This window comes from Belonocnema kinseyi, chromosome 4 (assembly GCF_010883055.1).
Source record: "Belonocnema kinseyi isolate 2016_QV_RU_SX_M_011 chromosome 4, B_treatae_v1, whole genome shotgun sequence".
Taxonomy (NCBI): Eukaryota; Metazoa; Arthropoda; class Insecta; order Hymenoptera; family Cynipidae; genus Belonocnema; species Belonocnema kinseyi.
The window spans coordinates 93,133,560-93,151,863 of NC_046660.1; the positions used below are offsets into that span (position 1 = coordinate 93,133,560).

At 28.3% G+C, this 18,304-nt stretch overlaps 1 protein-coding gene across 16 annotated transcripts in view; it reads left to right on the forward strand.

Annotated features, from left to right (window-relative positions):
* LOC117170478 (MAP7 domain-containing protein 2) overlaps positions 1-15,783 on the forward strand; it is a 319,741-nt gene extending 303,958 nt beyond the window's left edge. For 15 of the 16 annotated variants that reach the window (XM_033357188.1, XM_033357193.1, XM_033357183.1 and 12 more), the window contains 2 exons: positions 8,345-8,595; positions 13,339-14,797. In XM_033357188.1, coding sequence (XP_033213079.1) covers positions 8,345-8,595; positions 13,339-13,352 — 265 coding nt within the window. In that variant the 3' untranslated portion in view covers positions 13,353-14,797. Of the gene's footprint in view, positions 1-8,344; positions 8,596-13,338 lie in introns of all 16 variants that reach the window. The other variant, XM_033357184.1, reaches the window with a different exon arrangement.
* The last annotated feature ends 2,521 nt before the right edge of the window (positions 15,784-18,304 follow it).

Consider the following 18,304-nt stretch of genomic DNA (forward strand, 5'->3'; position numbering starts at 1 on the left):
GAAATTGATTTTAAATTGTCTTGGCTTATATATTTTAATTTTCCCATCTTAATATATTCAGTTGATAAAATAAAGAGTTTGTTACATCAGTTACTGAAACAAAATGAAGTGTGAATCTTATTAATCAATAACACATATTCACACTGACACGATAATAAAAAAGCAAACATGTATGCGTGAGAACACTGCACAGTTAGTTAAAGATTTTATTGCGCCTCATCGAGAAGCAACTGCCTATCATAAATTTATTTAACTAGCGAAGTCAAACGAATAGAAGAACGGAGGGTCTCAATCGTCGAAAGTCGAATACTGTACATTGCAAAAGTAGCCAGAGCAGTTGACGATGACATTTGTGATTAACTAACGCTATACTACTTATAGCAGGAGAGCCAACGACACTGGACCTTGCGTCATCGCGAATATTTATGACAAAAAATTAGGGATGATAGTTTGCATGTAGGGTAATAACGAACCGCCATGCTGACAAAGCAAATCCTGAAACCCCCTATCTTAATTAATTATTGAAAATATAATTTTCCCTGAAATTTGGCATGATCGCGGAATTAAAAAAAAGCTTGCAATTGGCGATATTTTCTATATAACAAACAAACACAAATTTTATGAACAAATTATTTTTTGAAATAATGTTTTCTGTGATCTTCCATAATTTTACGTTTTTATTGGTTATATTGCAGAAATTTGGTTTAAAAAAACGTAAAATATTGATTTTCAATTAATAATTAACTGATATTATTTTTATAAAATTAAAAGTTAATGTTTACTGATATATAATTTTACATGACTCTGCTGTGTAACACTGACGTTGAGCATAATAATTTTTTGATTAACAAAAAAATTGCTTAAAAAATAGTATATTGTACTACAAGTGCGGAAAGTAGGCAGTTCCACACGAGTGTGAAGTTAGCTGTATGCGACAGAGACGAGTCGAAGGGGAGTTGTAGGCGATTCGTAGGCGATTTGGAGGGGAGCCGAAGGCGAACTGTAAAAGAGCCGAAAACGAGCCGGAAACGACCCGAAGATGAACCGATAGAAAGTACTGTAAACTTCACAAGAGTTTCAACTGCCTAATTGTAGCTCCAGTAGCACACGATATTTTTTCTAACAAATGAGGGAAATTTTCGATTTGAGAAACAATAAAAACTAATTTTTTGAAAAATTATGCTAATTTTTGGAAGTTTATGATAAAATTACAAACATTACCTACAAATTCCGGATATTTTTGGTAAATTTGTAAATTACCGAAAATTTATAGAAATTTAATGTACCCGAAGCTTTTTGGAAGAAATTCAAAAATTTCTGAAAATTGATGGATAATTTGCTAAATTTCCTAAAATTGTTGAAAACTTCTTAATTTCCAAATTTTCAGAAATTTACGAAAAATGGGCAAATTACCGATAATTTCAAATATCTAAAAGTTTCCAAAACTTTCGGTAATTTATCGGTTATATATCAGTCATTTATGGTAACTTATCACTTCTAGTATGTCCAATAACTATTCACTACTCAAATCAGTCTCTCAAGCGTCAAATCATAATGAAGAGAAGTTATGATTCCGACAGTTCTGGAAAGTAATTCTGGCTCGAAATGCACAAGCACAACATCAAGAAAACGTAATCGTTTAGAGCATACACGAAAATAGTAGAAAAAATTATTTTACAATGAATTCATTGCCTTTTTTATAAAATTATTCAAGCTCAAACGTAAAGCATAAAATTCTTTGTTTTGGGACTTAATGTGTTAATAAGGCTGCAGCTTCAGGATCGAGTAGAATGGCTGTTTTCTGCCACTTTTCAGCCTTTTTGATAATAATTAAAGTAATAAGAAACTTAAACTAAAAGGGCTGAGATTTAAAAAAAAGTTTTTCGTAAATAATAATAATGCAGATGTTTGTTGAATTTGTTTAGAACATCATAGAGTTGATCAACTAAGTATGAGTATTAATGAAATTATCATTAAGTTCCCAGTTAAAAAGATTAATATCCGAAAAAACCAATTTGTTCGTTCACAGATGCCCAAATAATGCAATTGTTTTCAAAAATCATAAAATTTATCAACTAATCATTAAAGTTGCTGAGTTTATTATGAAGATCCCAATTAAAAAGACTAACATCGGAAAAAAGGGATAATTTAAAAAGTTGATATTAAAAGAAAACGAATTGTTCTGTCAACAAATGCCTGAATAATGCATTTGTTTATAATATTAACAATAATGATCTCAAGATGAAATTTCTTCAACATTATATTGCTTTTATCCAAATTTCTTCCAAAAAAACTTAAAAGCCTAAAGTTATAGAAAATCATAGAAAACTTTTTTTAAACAAATAATTTGTTTTTAAAAAATTGTCTTAATTATTATATAATATTGGAACATCTTTAACTAATTGTTACTCTATGAAAGTTAGGCAATTTCAACAATTTCTCTGTTATTAACGATCACCGAGAACGTCCAATAGAAAAAATGGCAACTGTTTGAGTCATGCTAATTCGGAGGGAAAATGAATTTTTCAATAATTAATTAAGGTACGTGGGTTCAGAATTTGCTTGGCCAAGATGGCGGTTCGTTATTACCCTACATGCAAACTATCATTCCCAACTTTTTTATCAATATTTGCGACGACGCAAGGTCCAGTGTCGCTTGCTCTTAGACTGTAATGATAATGCACGTTGGACCGTATCGTTATTAACAGCAATACTTCGTAACTAATGCGATTGTATATTATATTACCTACTATAATAATGTATATTTCATAACCAATATGTAATTACGTCTTAGGTGATAGTACATACATCCCTAGATAGAAATTACAAATCGAGTATCGGAAAAAACGAACTGTCTGTTCGTTTCTGATATCGAGAAATCTAGTATCGACTATTATAACAATAAATCAGTGTACATAATGTAAAAATAACAAAGAATAGTATAAACCTAATTAATCTAAATGATTGTTCATAATTTCATGTAAAGGGATCAGTGAAGATATTTTACTTTTATCATTTAAACTCTAATTTTTAGATTCCTCTTTAGAAAGTATACCTGGTGAATTGATCAGTAAAGAAATCTTTACTGGACTCTTTTTGCTTTTTTTCCTTGGACCAATCTTCAGACTTCAACAGCTCCTGAGCTCAAGTTTTTAATTTTGTAATTTACAAACAAGAAACGTATATAATTTTGAAATCACAAATGATTCATCAGTTGGATGCAACATTCTTGAGTTAATCAGGCCTGAGATAGTCAAAAAATAAGAGGGTGGGTCCTGAAATATTAACTGGTGCTGTGTGTGTGAGGGGGGGGGGGATATTTTAAAATAGTATTTATAAACCGTTATTTTTTTAAAATTATTCCCCTGTACCTAATTTCCTAGAATTTTTTCACGTTTATAGGAAATAATACAATACAAAAATATTAAGGCCATTAATGTAAAAAGTAAAAGAACGACACAGGGACCATGTATTTTATACTACTCGTAATCTCATATGAAAGTGCACAAAAATTGCGATTTCAGGATAAATTTGTGAATTCCTTTGAAATCTTTTAACCCCTTTTGAATTGCTTAAAATTCTTGAAATAGTTAGAAGTTGTTAAGAATCCCTTGAAAATCGAATATTTTATTCTCTGAAGTTCTCTAGAAATCCTTCCAAATTTTTTAAATCCCCTAAAAACCTTTAAATACTTGTAAGGTCTTATCAAAACCTTAAATCTTGTGGAATTCTTTCAAATCCCCTGAAATCTTCAGAGACCCTATCAAATTCTATGAAATTCCTTGAAATTTTTAACATTTCTTGAAATTCTTGGAAATCTGTTAAAACAGCTGAAACTCTTAAAAATTCCATAGACACTTTAAAAGAGTAAAGGTACTATAAAATATCTTTAAATATTGTGAGATTCTTTCAAATCCCTTAAAATCTTCAGAAACCCTGCAAACTCTTTAATGTCTCTTAAAATTTTCGAAATCTCTTGAAATGATTTGAAAATCTTTGAAAATCCTATAAATCTTTTGAAACAATTGGGTGACCTGTAATATTCCCTTAAAATCCCTTAAAATCTTTGGAGTTCCTTAAAATAATTTTGTTGAAAATATGTTATTCTTTGGATAAAATTTAATTTTTAACTGAAAATATTAGTATTCAATGTTTGGTTGAAATTTTTTTTCTTTTTTAGTCGAAAATTCGTCTTTTTTCAATGAAAATGATCTTTTTGGTTCAAAATTTAACTATTCCTGTTCAAGTTTTATTATTTTAGTTGAAAATTCATTACTTTGTTTAAAAATATAATTATTTTTTCAAAGATAAGTTTGTTTTCGTTGAATATTGTTCTTTTTAGCTGAAAATTGAATTATTGATTTTTTTGCCCATTTATCTTTTTTAGTTTGATGTATATTTTTTTTTAAATTTGTTTTTTTTTTGTAGGAGTTCACTCTTTTGGTGCAAAATTGATTTTTTTGTTGCTGAAAATTCGTCTTTTGATGAAAATTCAAACTCATGTATTTTGTTGAAAAAAAGACCGTTGGAATCTCTACAAATCATTGAAATTCATAGAAATTTAAATAATTTCCTTTAAATCTTGTGAAATTTGTTGAAATACCTCAAAATCCTGTGAAATCTTTGGAATCGTTAGGAATTTCTTTAAATTTTATTTTCTTTAAATTATTATGCAAAGTTCTCTAGAAATTCCTTAATTTAGAGCTTAAATTATTTGGATATCCTAAAAAATTATTTGAAATCCCTTGAAATATTTGAAATTTCTACAAAATTCTTTTACATACCTTGAAATTTCGAAATCTCTGGCATTTTTTGGAACCTTTTCAAATATGTAATTGTATAATCGCAAAAATTCATTAAAATAAGTGGGAATCATTCGTTGTTTCTTAAAAAAATAGTTGCAAGCCCTAAAAAAATTTTTAAATCTTCAGAAATTCAATAAAATACTTTAAATTTTGTTAAAGTCATTGAAATACCTTGAAATCTCTTAAAATTTCATTTATTTTCTAAACTTCTAGAAAAATTTTTGAAATCATTTGAATGTTGTTGAATTTGATAAAATAGTGTAAAAATCTTTTAAAATTTTACAAAATCGTTCTAAATAATTTAATGAAAAGAATTCCTGAAAATAAAATCAAGAATCTAACGACCAAATTTGGACAATCACCAGAAATTGTTCCCATTGGAATCTGAACCTTGTCAACACGTGGACATCTTCTTGGATTAAAATCTTTAAAATCCTCTGAAATTTTGTGAGGTTCTTCATAGCCTTGAAATATTTGAAATCTGTAGAAAGCCCTAAAAAAATTGAAAACCCATACGTTCAGTAAATAACTAAATCATTCTTTTGTATTTTCTCGATTTTTTGCATCACTTTTTTCAATATTTTAACATTATTTATTTATTTTCCGAGTTTCTTTTAATGATGTTTCATAATGACTTTTATAGAATTACAAAAGAAATAAGAAATTCATTATAGGAAAAATATTATAGGTCTTACTAAATTTCCTGTAATATTTTTTCGAAATGATTTAACGACCATAACAGTGAGTTACAAACCCCTTGAATAGTTTTCAAATTCTGGAAAGCTGTTAAACTATTAAAAAATTACAAAAATAAATGTAATGCGTTCTTCCTCTGAAAAATAAGTGGAGAAGCCGGGTCTCCATGGCCTGTATACAATCTCAGGCCTGGATTTAATTTGAAGCTAGTCTTAGTTTCGTTGATAAGGAAGTGTTCGCTCATGTGCAACTTCTTCAAGCTGGAAATACTTAATTTAGTTCGGTGAATATCTGCGTAAATATAAAAAGCACAATTTATTTCGTTTTACGTGAAGCTTATTTCTGCTCACAAGTAGGTGCATGCTGTGTTTTGTGTTTTATTTCATGTTAAAGAGATGTCTTTCGCCTTTTGTTTGCACCCTTTGCTTCAAGTCCTTTTAGTTAAATGTCGCCAATCATTAGACTATGTGTCAATCAACTCACTGTCTACTTTTGCTATGTACGGCGATTTTCATATTCGTAATCTTTGATATTATAGTATGTCTTTCTCAATATGTTACAAATTTCAGGCATGAATTTTACTCCTCACACTATTTGGAAAATGTAGGAAAGTGGAAACCTGAAAGTTCTTTATTTAAAAATGTGTAACTCGTTAAAAACTTGGAAAGAAATTAAACCGGTTTACATGCTTCTTAGTGCAGATATTTAGTTTCATTAATAATAGAATAGTTTTATTCGACAAGACGTGAGAAATGTATTGCTTTGCTTTCTAGCTTTTGTTGAAATGATCAAATGAAGGAGCGTACATTTATTAAAAAGAATTAAGTTGTCTTTTAGAACCATTTCTAAATAATAAGCTAGCCGAAATCGAAATCTGACAATAATTTAGACTTGTTCCATATACCGGGTGTTCCACTGGAACGACCGCAATATCTCGAAATGTTATTAGTTGTCTACAATAGTTACAAGAACACCCTGTATAGATGTTACACACGTTGCAAGATACTTTAGCGCTTAAAAAGTTTACAGATATTTTCAGAAGTTATATTTATTTTGTCTTTGAAGTTTTAAAAACTTACCTTTTCAAATAGATTTTCAAGTTATCAGAGTGTCTACCCTACCTGGAAAACCTGCAATATAAAATTGATTAACAATTATTCTTTATTTGTAAAAGTAACTTTATATAACTTTATTGAACTTTTTTTGTTGAAAATTCGTGGTTTTTTTTCTTTGAAAATAAGGTTTTTAATAAAAAAATTTAACTATTTTATTTCTAGATGAAAATTTATCGTTCTTAGTTGAAAGTTCGAGTATCTGATTCAAAATTTATGTATTTTGTAGAACATCCGTTCTTTATTCAAGAAAGTTAATATTATTGGTTACGAATTGATCGTTTTACTTGAAAATTCAAAAATTTGTTTGAAATTTTTTATGTCTCTTGACTGAAAAATCCTTCTTAGTTGAAACTTTAACTATTTTGTTGAAAATATGCTATTCTTCGGATAAAAATTAATTTTTAACTGTCTTTTTTTTTCATCGAAAATTAATCTTTTTGGTTAAAAATTTAACTATTCCAGTTCAAAATTCATAATTTCAGTTGAAAATTCATTACTTTGTTTGAAAATGTAATTATTTTTTTAAAGATTAGTTTTTTTCGTCGAAAATTGTTCTTTTTAGATGCAAATTTAACTATTGCATTTTTGGTTGACAATTTATCTTTTTTACTTTGATTTATTTTGTTAAAAATTTGTCTTTTTGTTAGAAGTTCAATTTGTTGGTTCAAAATTAATTTTTTTCTTGCTGAAAATTCGTTTTTCGATTGAAAATTCAGCTATTCCAGTTAAAGATTTATTGTTTTACTTTAGAATTTATCTTTTTGGCTAGAAATTCAACTATATGTTTGGAAATTTGTTTTTCTTCATTAACAATTTAACTATTTCACTGAAAAACTCATGTATCTTGTTAAAAAATCATTTTTTTGGTAGAAAATTAATCTTGTGGTTTGCAGATTAATTTTTTTTTAACAAAACTATTTTTTTGGCAGTCAAACCCTTTTTCTATTTTTTTTAACTTTGTATATTCCAGTTGAAGATTCATTTCTATCAATGGTTGAAAATTATGTTTTTGTTTGATAGAAAATTAATTTTTTTAAATGAAAAATCAACTGTTATTTATTTGTTTGAAAACTAATCTTTCTGAGATGAAAATGCAACTATTTGGTTGAAAATTTAACTATTCAGTTAATAATTCATTTATCTTGTTAAAAACTTAATATTTTGAAGTTGAAAATAAAAATTTGTTTAAATTATTGTTAAAATAATGGACTTTAGAAACAAATTAATGAAATGTTTAATTAGGTTTGTAGTATTGTTCAATTATTAATTAATCGATTGTGCTAATATATTTAAGAACAGCTAGTTAAAAAATTTTCGACGCTTTTTAAATTAAACATATTAATTGAATCCTAGAAACTAAAAAAAAACATTATTTATAATAAACTCGCGAAACTTGATACATATTCCGTGTCGATTGTTTAAAAATATGCGAAATATTAATATTGCTCCCTACTATGAAAACTTATACCTGGAAAAAATGTAGATACCTGGAAAAAAACCGGAATTGTCAGGGAATTTCTTTCCAGGTTTTGAGTAGACATCCTGCTTATATAAAATGAGTCGTCAATTGGTTTTAATTGGATGAAAAATATCAGTAAATTTGTTATTAGGTAATTGGCCGTCAGTTGCATAGTTGAATTACAACACAAACTCAGAACATACACCGTAGTGCCTAGTGTTTTGTCATTATTTTAGTGTTTTGTATATGTTTAATGGCTGATTTTATAGCAAGCAAAACAACGTGACCAACAACCTGTTAGACCTGTCGGAGTTTGACACTTTGAGTAATAGTGGTACTGGACCTATACTCGAGCTGACGCCTAATCTAGAAAATGAAGACACGCTCAACTCGAATCTTAATCCATCAGCCATCGAGTTTACTCCTATGCCCAACTCCTTTGTGCCTGCTGCTGCTAACGCCAACACTAATCCGTTCCAGGATGTTTTCAATAACAAACAACAAGATAACCAAGTACCAGGTATGTAACACAACCTTTCAAATAAACAATCTTGAATAATTTATTATCTTTTTTCACATTTCATGTTGAGAAGTTACGTAATCTCTCAATTTTATAGTTTTTTTTACTTGTTCTCTTATCTCTCTGTGTTCTCTAATACCTATTTTCTATATCCAATCAATTTGATTTGAGTTCGAGGCAGCGAAGCCCTAGGGGGCACAAGGGGCAATGCCTCCCTCAGAAATGATCAGGGAAGGGAAAAGTGTTAATCCCCCCCCCCCTCTGAAATCGAATGATTATATTCATCAGATCGTTTACATTTTTCCAAAAATCTATCTAAAATCTTTGTGAAATCTTCTTGAAGGGAGATTCTGGTCATCCGTAACTTTATTTTTTTATTTTTCAAAGAATTTTATTTAATAGTAAAAATAATGTGTTTCTTCCAAATTTTTTACAGTGTAAAGTATAGAGGTTGAACTAATAAAAAAAAATTTTTTTTCTTTGTTTTTTATTGTTTTTGTTTACAAAATGGCGGCCTCAAAAATGTCCTCCTTTCCAGCTTTTGCTCAAATATTTCGGGAACGGTTGACCCGAAATCAAAAAATAAAAAAGATTTATAATCTGTATAGTTTTGGCTATCATGTGAAATACAGTCAGAATTTTTGGTTGAAAAAAATGGCGTACTTTTGAATTTTTTGACCTAATTTTTGTAAGTTAAATTGTTCATCACTTTGTTAAATAAAAATATTTGTTCATGATCGTAGTTCACACGATATAGACACACTTGAAGAATGAGCTGTCCAAATTTCAAGTCAATCGATTCATTAGTTTCCAAATAAATTTGACGAAGGTGGCGAAAAATGTAGTTTCGTGAAAATCGAGTTTAAAGTTTTCTATCATGACCAGAATCTACCCTTAATCTATCTTAAATATTTGCCAAATATTTGTACTCTTTGTAAAATCTTAGAAATGTTTGTAAAATTTTTCAAATGTTCGTAAAAACTTTGAAATATTTGCAAAATCACTGTAATCTTTTTCAAATATTTGAAATGTTCGTGAAATTGTTGAAATCTTTGAGAAATAATTGAAATCTATGAAATGTTTTAAATCTATCCGAAATTTTTTCGAAATATTTCAAATATTTTCTTAATATTTGACAATGTTTCGGAAATGATTGAAATAATTGTAAAATCAATTAAATGTTTCTGAAATCCTTTAAATATATCCGAAATCTTTGCAAAATCTTTAAAATGTTTGTGATATCTTTGGAAAATCTTTGCGAAATATTAAAAATGTTTTTGAAATGATTGAAATCTTTGGAAACTCATTGAAATATTTGTGAAGTCTTTTAAATCTATCCGAGATCTTTACGAAATATTTAAAATCTTTTTTACATCTTTGGGAAATCATTTAAATCTTTATTAAATATGTAGATTATTTTTGAAATATTTGTTATATTTTTTAAATTGTTGAAATATTTGGGATATCATTGAAATCGTCATGAAACATTTTTAAACTATCCGTAATTTTTAGGAAATATTTGAAATCTTTGCGAAGTATTTGAAATTTTTGGGAAATCAATCAAATCTTTGTGAAATCTTTGGAATATTTTTGAAGCATTTGTGAAATCTTTTAAATCTTTGTAAAGTCTTCGCGAAATATTTGAAAAACTTGATTATATTTGTAAAGATGATTCAAATCTTTGTGAAATCTTTGGAAAATCATGTTCATTCTTTATGAAAAGTTTTTTTGTGTATATTTTGGAATTTTTTGAAAATGTGAAGAAAATCTATATTTTTTTGTTGAGTTAAATCATATAGTTTTTTGGAAATCGCAACAAAAAAAATTGTTAAAATTCCTATAACATGAAAAAAGTGTTATTCCAAAAAAGCAAAATGACAATATGTTTCTTCAATTCGAGTTGAAGAAATTTTAGGTCATATTCAACATTTTCCAAAATGTGTAAAAACGAGTGAATCTAAAAAAAAAATTTTTTTTTTTTTCATTTTCAAGAATTTCTGAATTAAACGAAACACTTGTTTTTTAAGTTTTGTAATTTTTATTATGGTTCACTATAAAAAACTATACATACAAAAAATTGTCCATTATTTTTTAACGATTTGATATAATTTTTTAGGGCTTCGTGTTATATTCAAATATCAGAAAATGAAAGACCCTCAAGTTCTATTATTTTCCTTTTGACCTAAACGGAAAAATATTTTTTTATTAATTTACTTTAAAAATATTGGTTCTCTTGAAAAATTGTTTGAAAGAAAGTTTTAGATATGTATGAAATACATCGATATAATGAGTGGGTCATGTAACCAGATTGGTACCTTACCTCCACGTTTTTTTATTTCTCAACTTATTTTCATACGAAGCGTCACATCGAGTTGAAAATTTGGGATAATAAACAAGAAGCTCTAATAATGGTGGGTCTGGTCCTAAACCTGTATAATTATGAAAAAAGTTTTTTGTTGTAAAAAAAGTAACAAAAAATCTTGTTGATATTTTTCAAAATCAAAGGGTATTTTTTTATTTTACTTACTAGTGGACTTTATAAAAAAATATAAGTCACTATTTTCAAACCTTGAAAAGCCTGATTCGTTAATTTGTAATTGCTGTTTAGAATTGTTCAAAACTTTTTTTTAAATTCTTTAACATTTTTCTTTGAATCTCTATTGAAAATTATTATACTTTATTGTAATCGTAATATTTAAGAAGAAAGTACAAGAATTTGCAGGTTTTGCATGAACATATTGATTTTGTTTCTTTTCGACCTTGTCATGAAAAATATTTAAGTGTATTAATAATAATCTCCATATAATCGAAGCTGAAATGCTAATGTAATAATAAATGCTAATTTATATTTTCATGAAGTCCACTATTCAAAGATTTTTTCAATAAAACAAATTATTTTGAACTAAATCAAGAAAAACTTTTTTTTGTTCAGTGAAATTTTTGCAGTTCTGAAATCTGTATTATACTGTATGTTCTATTATATATTCTGATAGTTGTATGGAATATTAAATCTTAGAGAGCTTTACATTTCATAAAACTCGTATCCATAAATTTGAAGTATTGAAATTATAAGTCTGAGTCTAAACGTATGGATGTGACAAGCGGAAGGGTACAAACGCTAAAAATTGGAATTCAAAGTGTTGTCGTTGGACCGGGAATTGCTTTTTTGACCGGGAGCTTTACAAATTTTTAGAAAACATATCGTTAAGTTTACAACTCTTAATTAAAAAATCTTTCATTTAAAAATTTTTCTTTTTAGATTTTAATTTTTAATCGTACACTTTTTATTTAAATAATGTTAAAATGCAGTTTTTAAAGAACATTAAGGGTTTCCAAAATTTACAAAAGTAAAGGTGTAAGAGTTGAAGGAAATATTTATATTTTGCAGGATTAGGGGAGCGGCAGGTAATGTGGCGCACATGTTATAAAAAGGTCCGTTAAAAATTAAATATGCTGAAAATTGTAGTAAAATAATATAGAGCAAGTAAATCAAAAGTTAAGTTACTTGTAACTTTTTCAGTAACTTCGTTACTTTTCAAGAAAAGTAACTGTAACGTAACTTAGTTACTATTTTCCCGGTAACTGATAACTTTTTTTAAGTTACTTTTTCGTTACTTTATATTTCTTCTGCATATCTTTCTATTGATTGCTTTTATACAAAGGATGAGAATTTTAAAAATTGCGCGCGTCTTGGAAACAAAAGATTATCGATTTCCCGCTGGTTTTCATCTGCTTTGTAAACAAGCAAACTTTTATTTTGGACATATTGCTCCAAGCGAATCCGAAACTTCGAAGTTGAGTTTTGTCTGATCGGAACACATTGCGTATTTTTCATTTTAGTTTAAAAAAATTATTTTATTTCAATCTTTCCTGACTGGAAAATTAGGTGAAGGGGGGGGGGGGTATAAAAAGTAACTTTTAAAGTAACTTAAGTTACTTTTGCTAGTAACTATAACTGTAATGAGTTACTTTTTTGTAAAGTAACTTAACTGTAACAAGTTACTTTTTATAGAGGAACTTACCCAACACTGGAAAATACACACAAAACACCCAAAAATAACTTTTCATAATAAGAATTGAGTGATTAGCTTTATTGAGCAAATTTTTTCATTATACAAAACAGTACACATAACAAAATATACTACAGTAAATACCTCTCGCTGTAAATCAATCAATTTCTCTAAATGAGGGTGAGCCAGATTACCCGCTACTCCCTTAAGAAAAACAAAATTTGAATACGAATAATTTTAAATGCTTAGAAGTTCTGAAAAAATATCAAAAATAATTTAAAATTGTAAAATGTGCAAAACAGCATGTAGATGTTTGAAGATTTTGAAACAAAATTGTAAAGCTTTTTAAGGATTTTTAAACTATTTAAAATAAAAATAATTAAACTTTTAATTCAAGATGTGTTCAGTTTATAACAAAAATGTAGTCGTTCAATTTTTAGTATTTCGGACCAAAATTTCTTTAAATTATTTGCAGCTCATTTTTTATAGCTTCAGGTGGAAAAATTTTTAGCTTTAAAGATTTAATTTTTTAATTTAACTGACCGTAAAAAAAGTTTTCGAACCTGGAAAAAACTGAAAATTTTTTTCTGTAAATAAAATGGCCACCCTGAAGGTTGAACTTTGAAAATCAAAATTAGAAAGCCCCGAAATTGTACAAAGATAATTTGAGCTTTGTTGGACAAGAATGCAAAAATGTAAATGAATAATTTGAAGAAAAATTTCTATGTTTCAGATCTTCTCTCATAAGAAACGTGAATCGCTCTAATGAATGAAGAAGAGGCATCCGAATGAATAATCAAGCTGCCCTGGACAGCCGAGAGGATCGATTTAAGCAGCGTCTATTTCGAGAGTGTAAATAATAAGCGCTATAGATACAGAAACGAGGATCCAAACAATAAATAAGGAAGAACCGGGGCGGTATCCTTGGGAAGTACTGCTTAGCTCCGAACCGTTAAACTTGATGCATTATCAGAAAAAAATGTAAAATAATATATAATGTTAATTAATAATATTATAAAACGGCAAGTATAGACACTTTAGCCCATCATATTAAGCTAACCGGTACGAAACTAACTTTCTAGAGGACCTTTTGAGGGAATAATGCCTCATTATAACATTTGATTCGAGTCACGTGTCTGTATTTCATTTTACGGAACTTGAAAAAAGGTTCATTTCACGAATTTCCATTCTCCCTGCATAGCACTGCGTTTTCAAACGGATTGGTAAAAGGACTCATGATTTTGGATCGTGTAAGATATGTAAAATTCTTCTGTTTCGTAGAATATTATTGCTTGATTCGATGAATCTGTCTGCTTTTGACACTCTCAGAAAGAAATCCAGCAACAGCAGCAGCAGCAGGTATACTTTGTATTTATACAATTGGATTAAGACTTCCTGTGTACACGGCCTAGGGTTCAATTCCATGTATCGAGAAATTTGTATGCATATTCAGGATTGCGGTATAGCATTTGATTATAGGGGAATGAACTAACTAATACTAGCAATTGTGTCCGAGTAATGATGCGAGGAAACGATAGCGACAGCGACAGCTTTTCTTCCATACTTTTCGGGGCGTGCGCTCACTAGTCAAGCGATTTTACTGTTTTTATCATATTATATTGAACGAGCGAGAGAAAAATAAGAGTGAAAGGAAGTGAGAATGGATGAGTGTTCGAGAAAAGAGCGAGAAATGTAGAGACCACCAAGCACTGGTACTCTGGGTGTCCACTAGATTTCATTGTTATTGCGATTTCGTAAATTTACCACATTACTTTTTTTTAACTGTGATGATCATTGTTTTGTTGCATGGATATTGTACAGTGAGCAGCATTGAAACACATTTTTTTTATATTGATTTTAATTTTAATTGTAATTGTGATTGTGTTTTTCATTACCCGTCTTTTCGAGCAAACATATCCTGAAAATAATTCGCCGAATTTTAACACGTGTTTTTTTTCCGCGAGAATTCGCTTTCTTTAAAAAAGAAAACTGAAAGCTTCGATTTTCCTCGAGAAAATCCGACTTTTTCAGGTAAATAATGATAGAGATTGCAGAGAGTCCTTCGGGGAATTGTCTTCAGGATAGATGAGCATTTTTCGTGGAATTTTAATAGCTTGATGCTGCACATTTGTATTTGTAAGGTCAACTTTAGAAAAAATTCTGTGTGAAATAAAGGTAGAATTACTAACATATTCCCTCGGTGGCTATATATTTTTATTATACATGTTAAAATGAAATAGCATTCTACGATGTGAGTTATTCATCACGTGTTTTAACATCGCAGTGCACTCAGGCCGCATCTAAGATGAAATTGCTGTGTGTGCATGCGATTTATTAATGCCTAATTCTCATATTGAATTGAGACGGGGGTCATAAGTGTATTACTAGTACCACCTTCCCGCCGCTGTTCCAGGCTGGACGAGATCGAGTAAAATTCGGACATTCTGCAGAAACCCGAGATTTGATCATCGCATGGAGAACGAATTTCGATTATCACTCGGTATGCTAATCATATTAAACTAGGTGCTGTAGCAATTTGCTGCCACGGTTCTCCTATCCTCACTATCGGTTTTTAGGTTTTTTAATGAGCGTCAAAGAGGAAAAGATCTGCTTGTCTTGCGTTTCGTTGCTTGTCAGTAGATCGTTTCTGTAATATTTCATTTTTTCTGCACACATTCTTAAAAAATGAAAATGTATCGGCATTTGATTGACGATAAGAATCGCGATATAACTGTATTGCAAATTGTAGCACAAAGATCTCCATTATGACATGCAATTGTGGACTCGTGAAAGGGGAAATCCTTCCATATGGCTTCGATCGTTAATGGCGTTTTAACGGTCGTAAGAAAACTCACTTCTCCCGGGTTGCAGCTTGATGATGATAATGATGAGTTTCGTTAGAGAAATTATTCCCTAAGCCTATATATCTAGGTCTTGTCCCTCGACCTAGGTTGCTGTAATAAAGTTTATTTATTTTTCTTAGTCCTTCGAGAACCCCGTTTTTCATCCACATTTCGTTCCGAGGAAACCTTTTCTGTAGTAATGCGTAATACTGACGTTTTTGAGGTAAGGAAGAATGTTTCTACATATTTAAGAAAATGAGGACACTAATAATACCAGTCATGTCTAAAATACTTCATATTGTAAAAATGCTTGTATGTAATAAATACTTAATACTGAATACATGTGTTTATACATTTTTTTATTTCAAATCAAAATTTTATACTGTTTAGTTTAGAGTTTAGACATACAAAGAGTCTGTAGTGGGGCTGCTTCAACATGTTAAAACAAATCCAATCGTTTGAGGTAAGAGAAAAAAATTGTGGATTGGCATCAGCGTAACTTTTATTTCAGCAGTTTTTTAAAATAATTAATTGAGTTGTTATCTCTTTTAATTATGGTATTCTTCAGTTTAGAATGCGTAATTCAAAAATCTTTCACTTTAGTTTACTTTACTAAAAAAAAAAAAAAAACATTTTCAGTTGATCAACTGCGAATATACATTAATTATTTTTTAAATTGAAATATACTTTAAGACTTAAAAAGTGAATAATAATTGATTTGACGAGATGGTTTGGAATTAGTTCACGATTTTTAAATTTCCAGATTTGAACGTTAAAAATAAACTGTTTCATTCGGAAATTCTTATTAGTTAAACAAATTCAAATGCCGAATTGAAACTTTATAAACTATTTTCAATTTTAAAATAACTTCTAAATAATGTATTCATAATTGAAGGCTTTTATTAAATTTAATTCTAAAATATTCCATTTTGAAAGCATTAAATTTGACATTTTTAAATTGAAAAATAGAAAAATTACTATTTAGAAATATATGACTGTCAATTAAAAATTAGTAAATAATTATAAATTAAATATTCAAAACAAAAAACTATATTTTGTATGCATACGTGATAATTGAACATCTATTCTTCTCAGAAAAAGATAAAAGCAAGTTGAAGAGATATTTAGAAGTTTTTACCAAATTTAAAGATAATTTACAATTTGAAGTGATTTAAAATAATTTAAACGTACTGTCTGCATGCACCGGAAAAATCCGGCTATTCCTACCAAGAATGCAAATGGTCAACGGCTTAATTTAAAACCAAATAAAGATTTTGGCTGATTTCGAAAAAAAATTTAGAAGCTTTGTAAGAACTTTGCAAGGCTTCAGAAGAATATAAACATTCACTAGAAAATTTTTAATTGATTTTTTATTTTGCAAAATTAATTTAAAGAGAATATTTTTAAAAGATTTAGAAAGATTTACAAAATTGTCAAAATGAGTGTGGAAGATTGTAAGGACATTTTTTAAATTCAGCAGGATTTAAAAAAAAAACTTGAGAAAAATTGTGGGAAAAATCCGAATCACTTTAAAAGATGTTTAAAAGTTCTGAAAATTTATTAAATAATCTAAAAAGTGAAAAAAAATTTAAACAACGTGTAGATTTTTCAAGATTTTGAAATAAAGTTTTGACTAATTTCAGGGATTTTTAAACTATTTATAATTAAAATAATTTATCTTTTAATTTAAGAAGTGTTTATAAAAAATTCAATCGTTGCATTTTTAATGGTTCTAGCTTAAATTTGCTAAAAATAATATAATTTTGAAAATGTTTGAATTCATTTATTGATTCTTCAATTTAGAGTATTGAAAATAATAACGTGGGTTTCTGTTTTTGAAACTAAATCTGAATCTTTGAACTCTATGATTTATGAAAGTTATAAAATTAATAATTTTGCAGTTTGACTGCATTTAATATAAAATTGCTCGATTTTAAAATGACCGGGAATCTTTCTCAATGATTAAACAAATATGTTCCCCATTAATATGTCTTTAAAATTGTAGGTACAAAAAATGTTTCTTTTTTTTAAGTTATATGCATGAATTCTGGAAAAAGTCTAATATAGGTCATTATTTCTGAAGTGCATCCACTCAAAAAATCAAAGTTGCCCACTCTAAGTCGAACTTGGTCAATGGATTGTGCTATTGGACAGTAGTCTAGGATTTTTTGTTGAAATTTGGATAAATATTTATGGAACTGATGAAAACTTCGATTTTTGTGGATACCATCTATTTTGGCGATTCTTAACACTTATTTGGTAATTAAAAAATTCGTGAGGTACAGTTTCAATGTTTCTTTCTTGCGTCTTTTTGATTGATTATAAGCATTTTTTAAAATAATGAATTTTTGGACTTCAAAAATGAAAGTCAAATACTAATTTGTCATTTTTTGAAAAGGCAAGTTTTTTCATTTTTTTGTCTTGAAAAAATTAGTTTTTTTCGCTTAAGGATGTATGCATTGAAATATTTATTTTCATTTATAAAAATAAGACTTTTCTAATGTCTATAGAAAAAATGTTGTCCAGTATTGTTTCGATAGATTTTTAACGCTCTTTCCATTAACAGAAACATTTTTCCATGAACTAAATATTTGACCTTCAAAAATGGTAGTCAAGTATAAATTAATTTTTCTCATAGGATGCTTTTTAAAAAAAATTTGCGAGCTAGAAAGAAAGATGTAATTTTTTTTCTTTAGGAATCTTCAGAAATAAAAGAAAAATTTAGGTTTTTATTATTGTCAATGAGAAATAAAATTTTGCTTTTTAATCTCTGAATAATAAAGAACGAAAATCAAAGCTTCCTTTACAGCTGAAAAATAAATTTAAAAAAGCATCTTTCTATCAGAAAGATTCTAT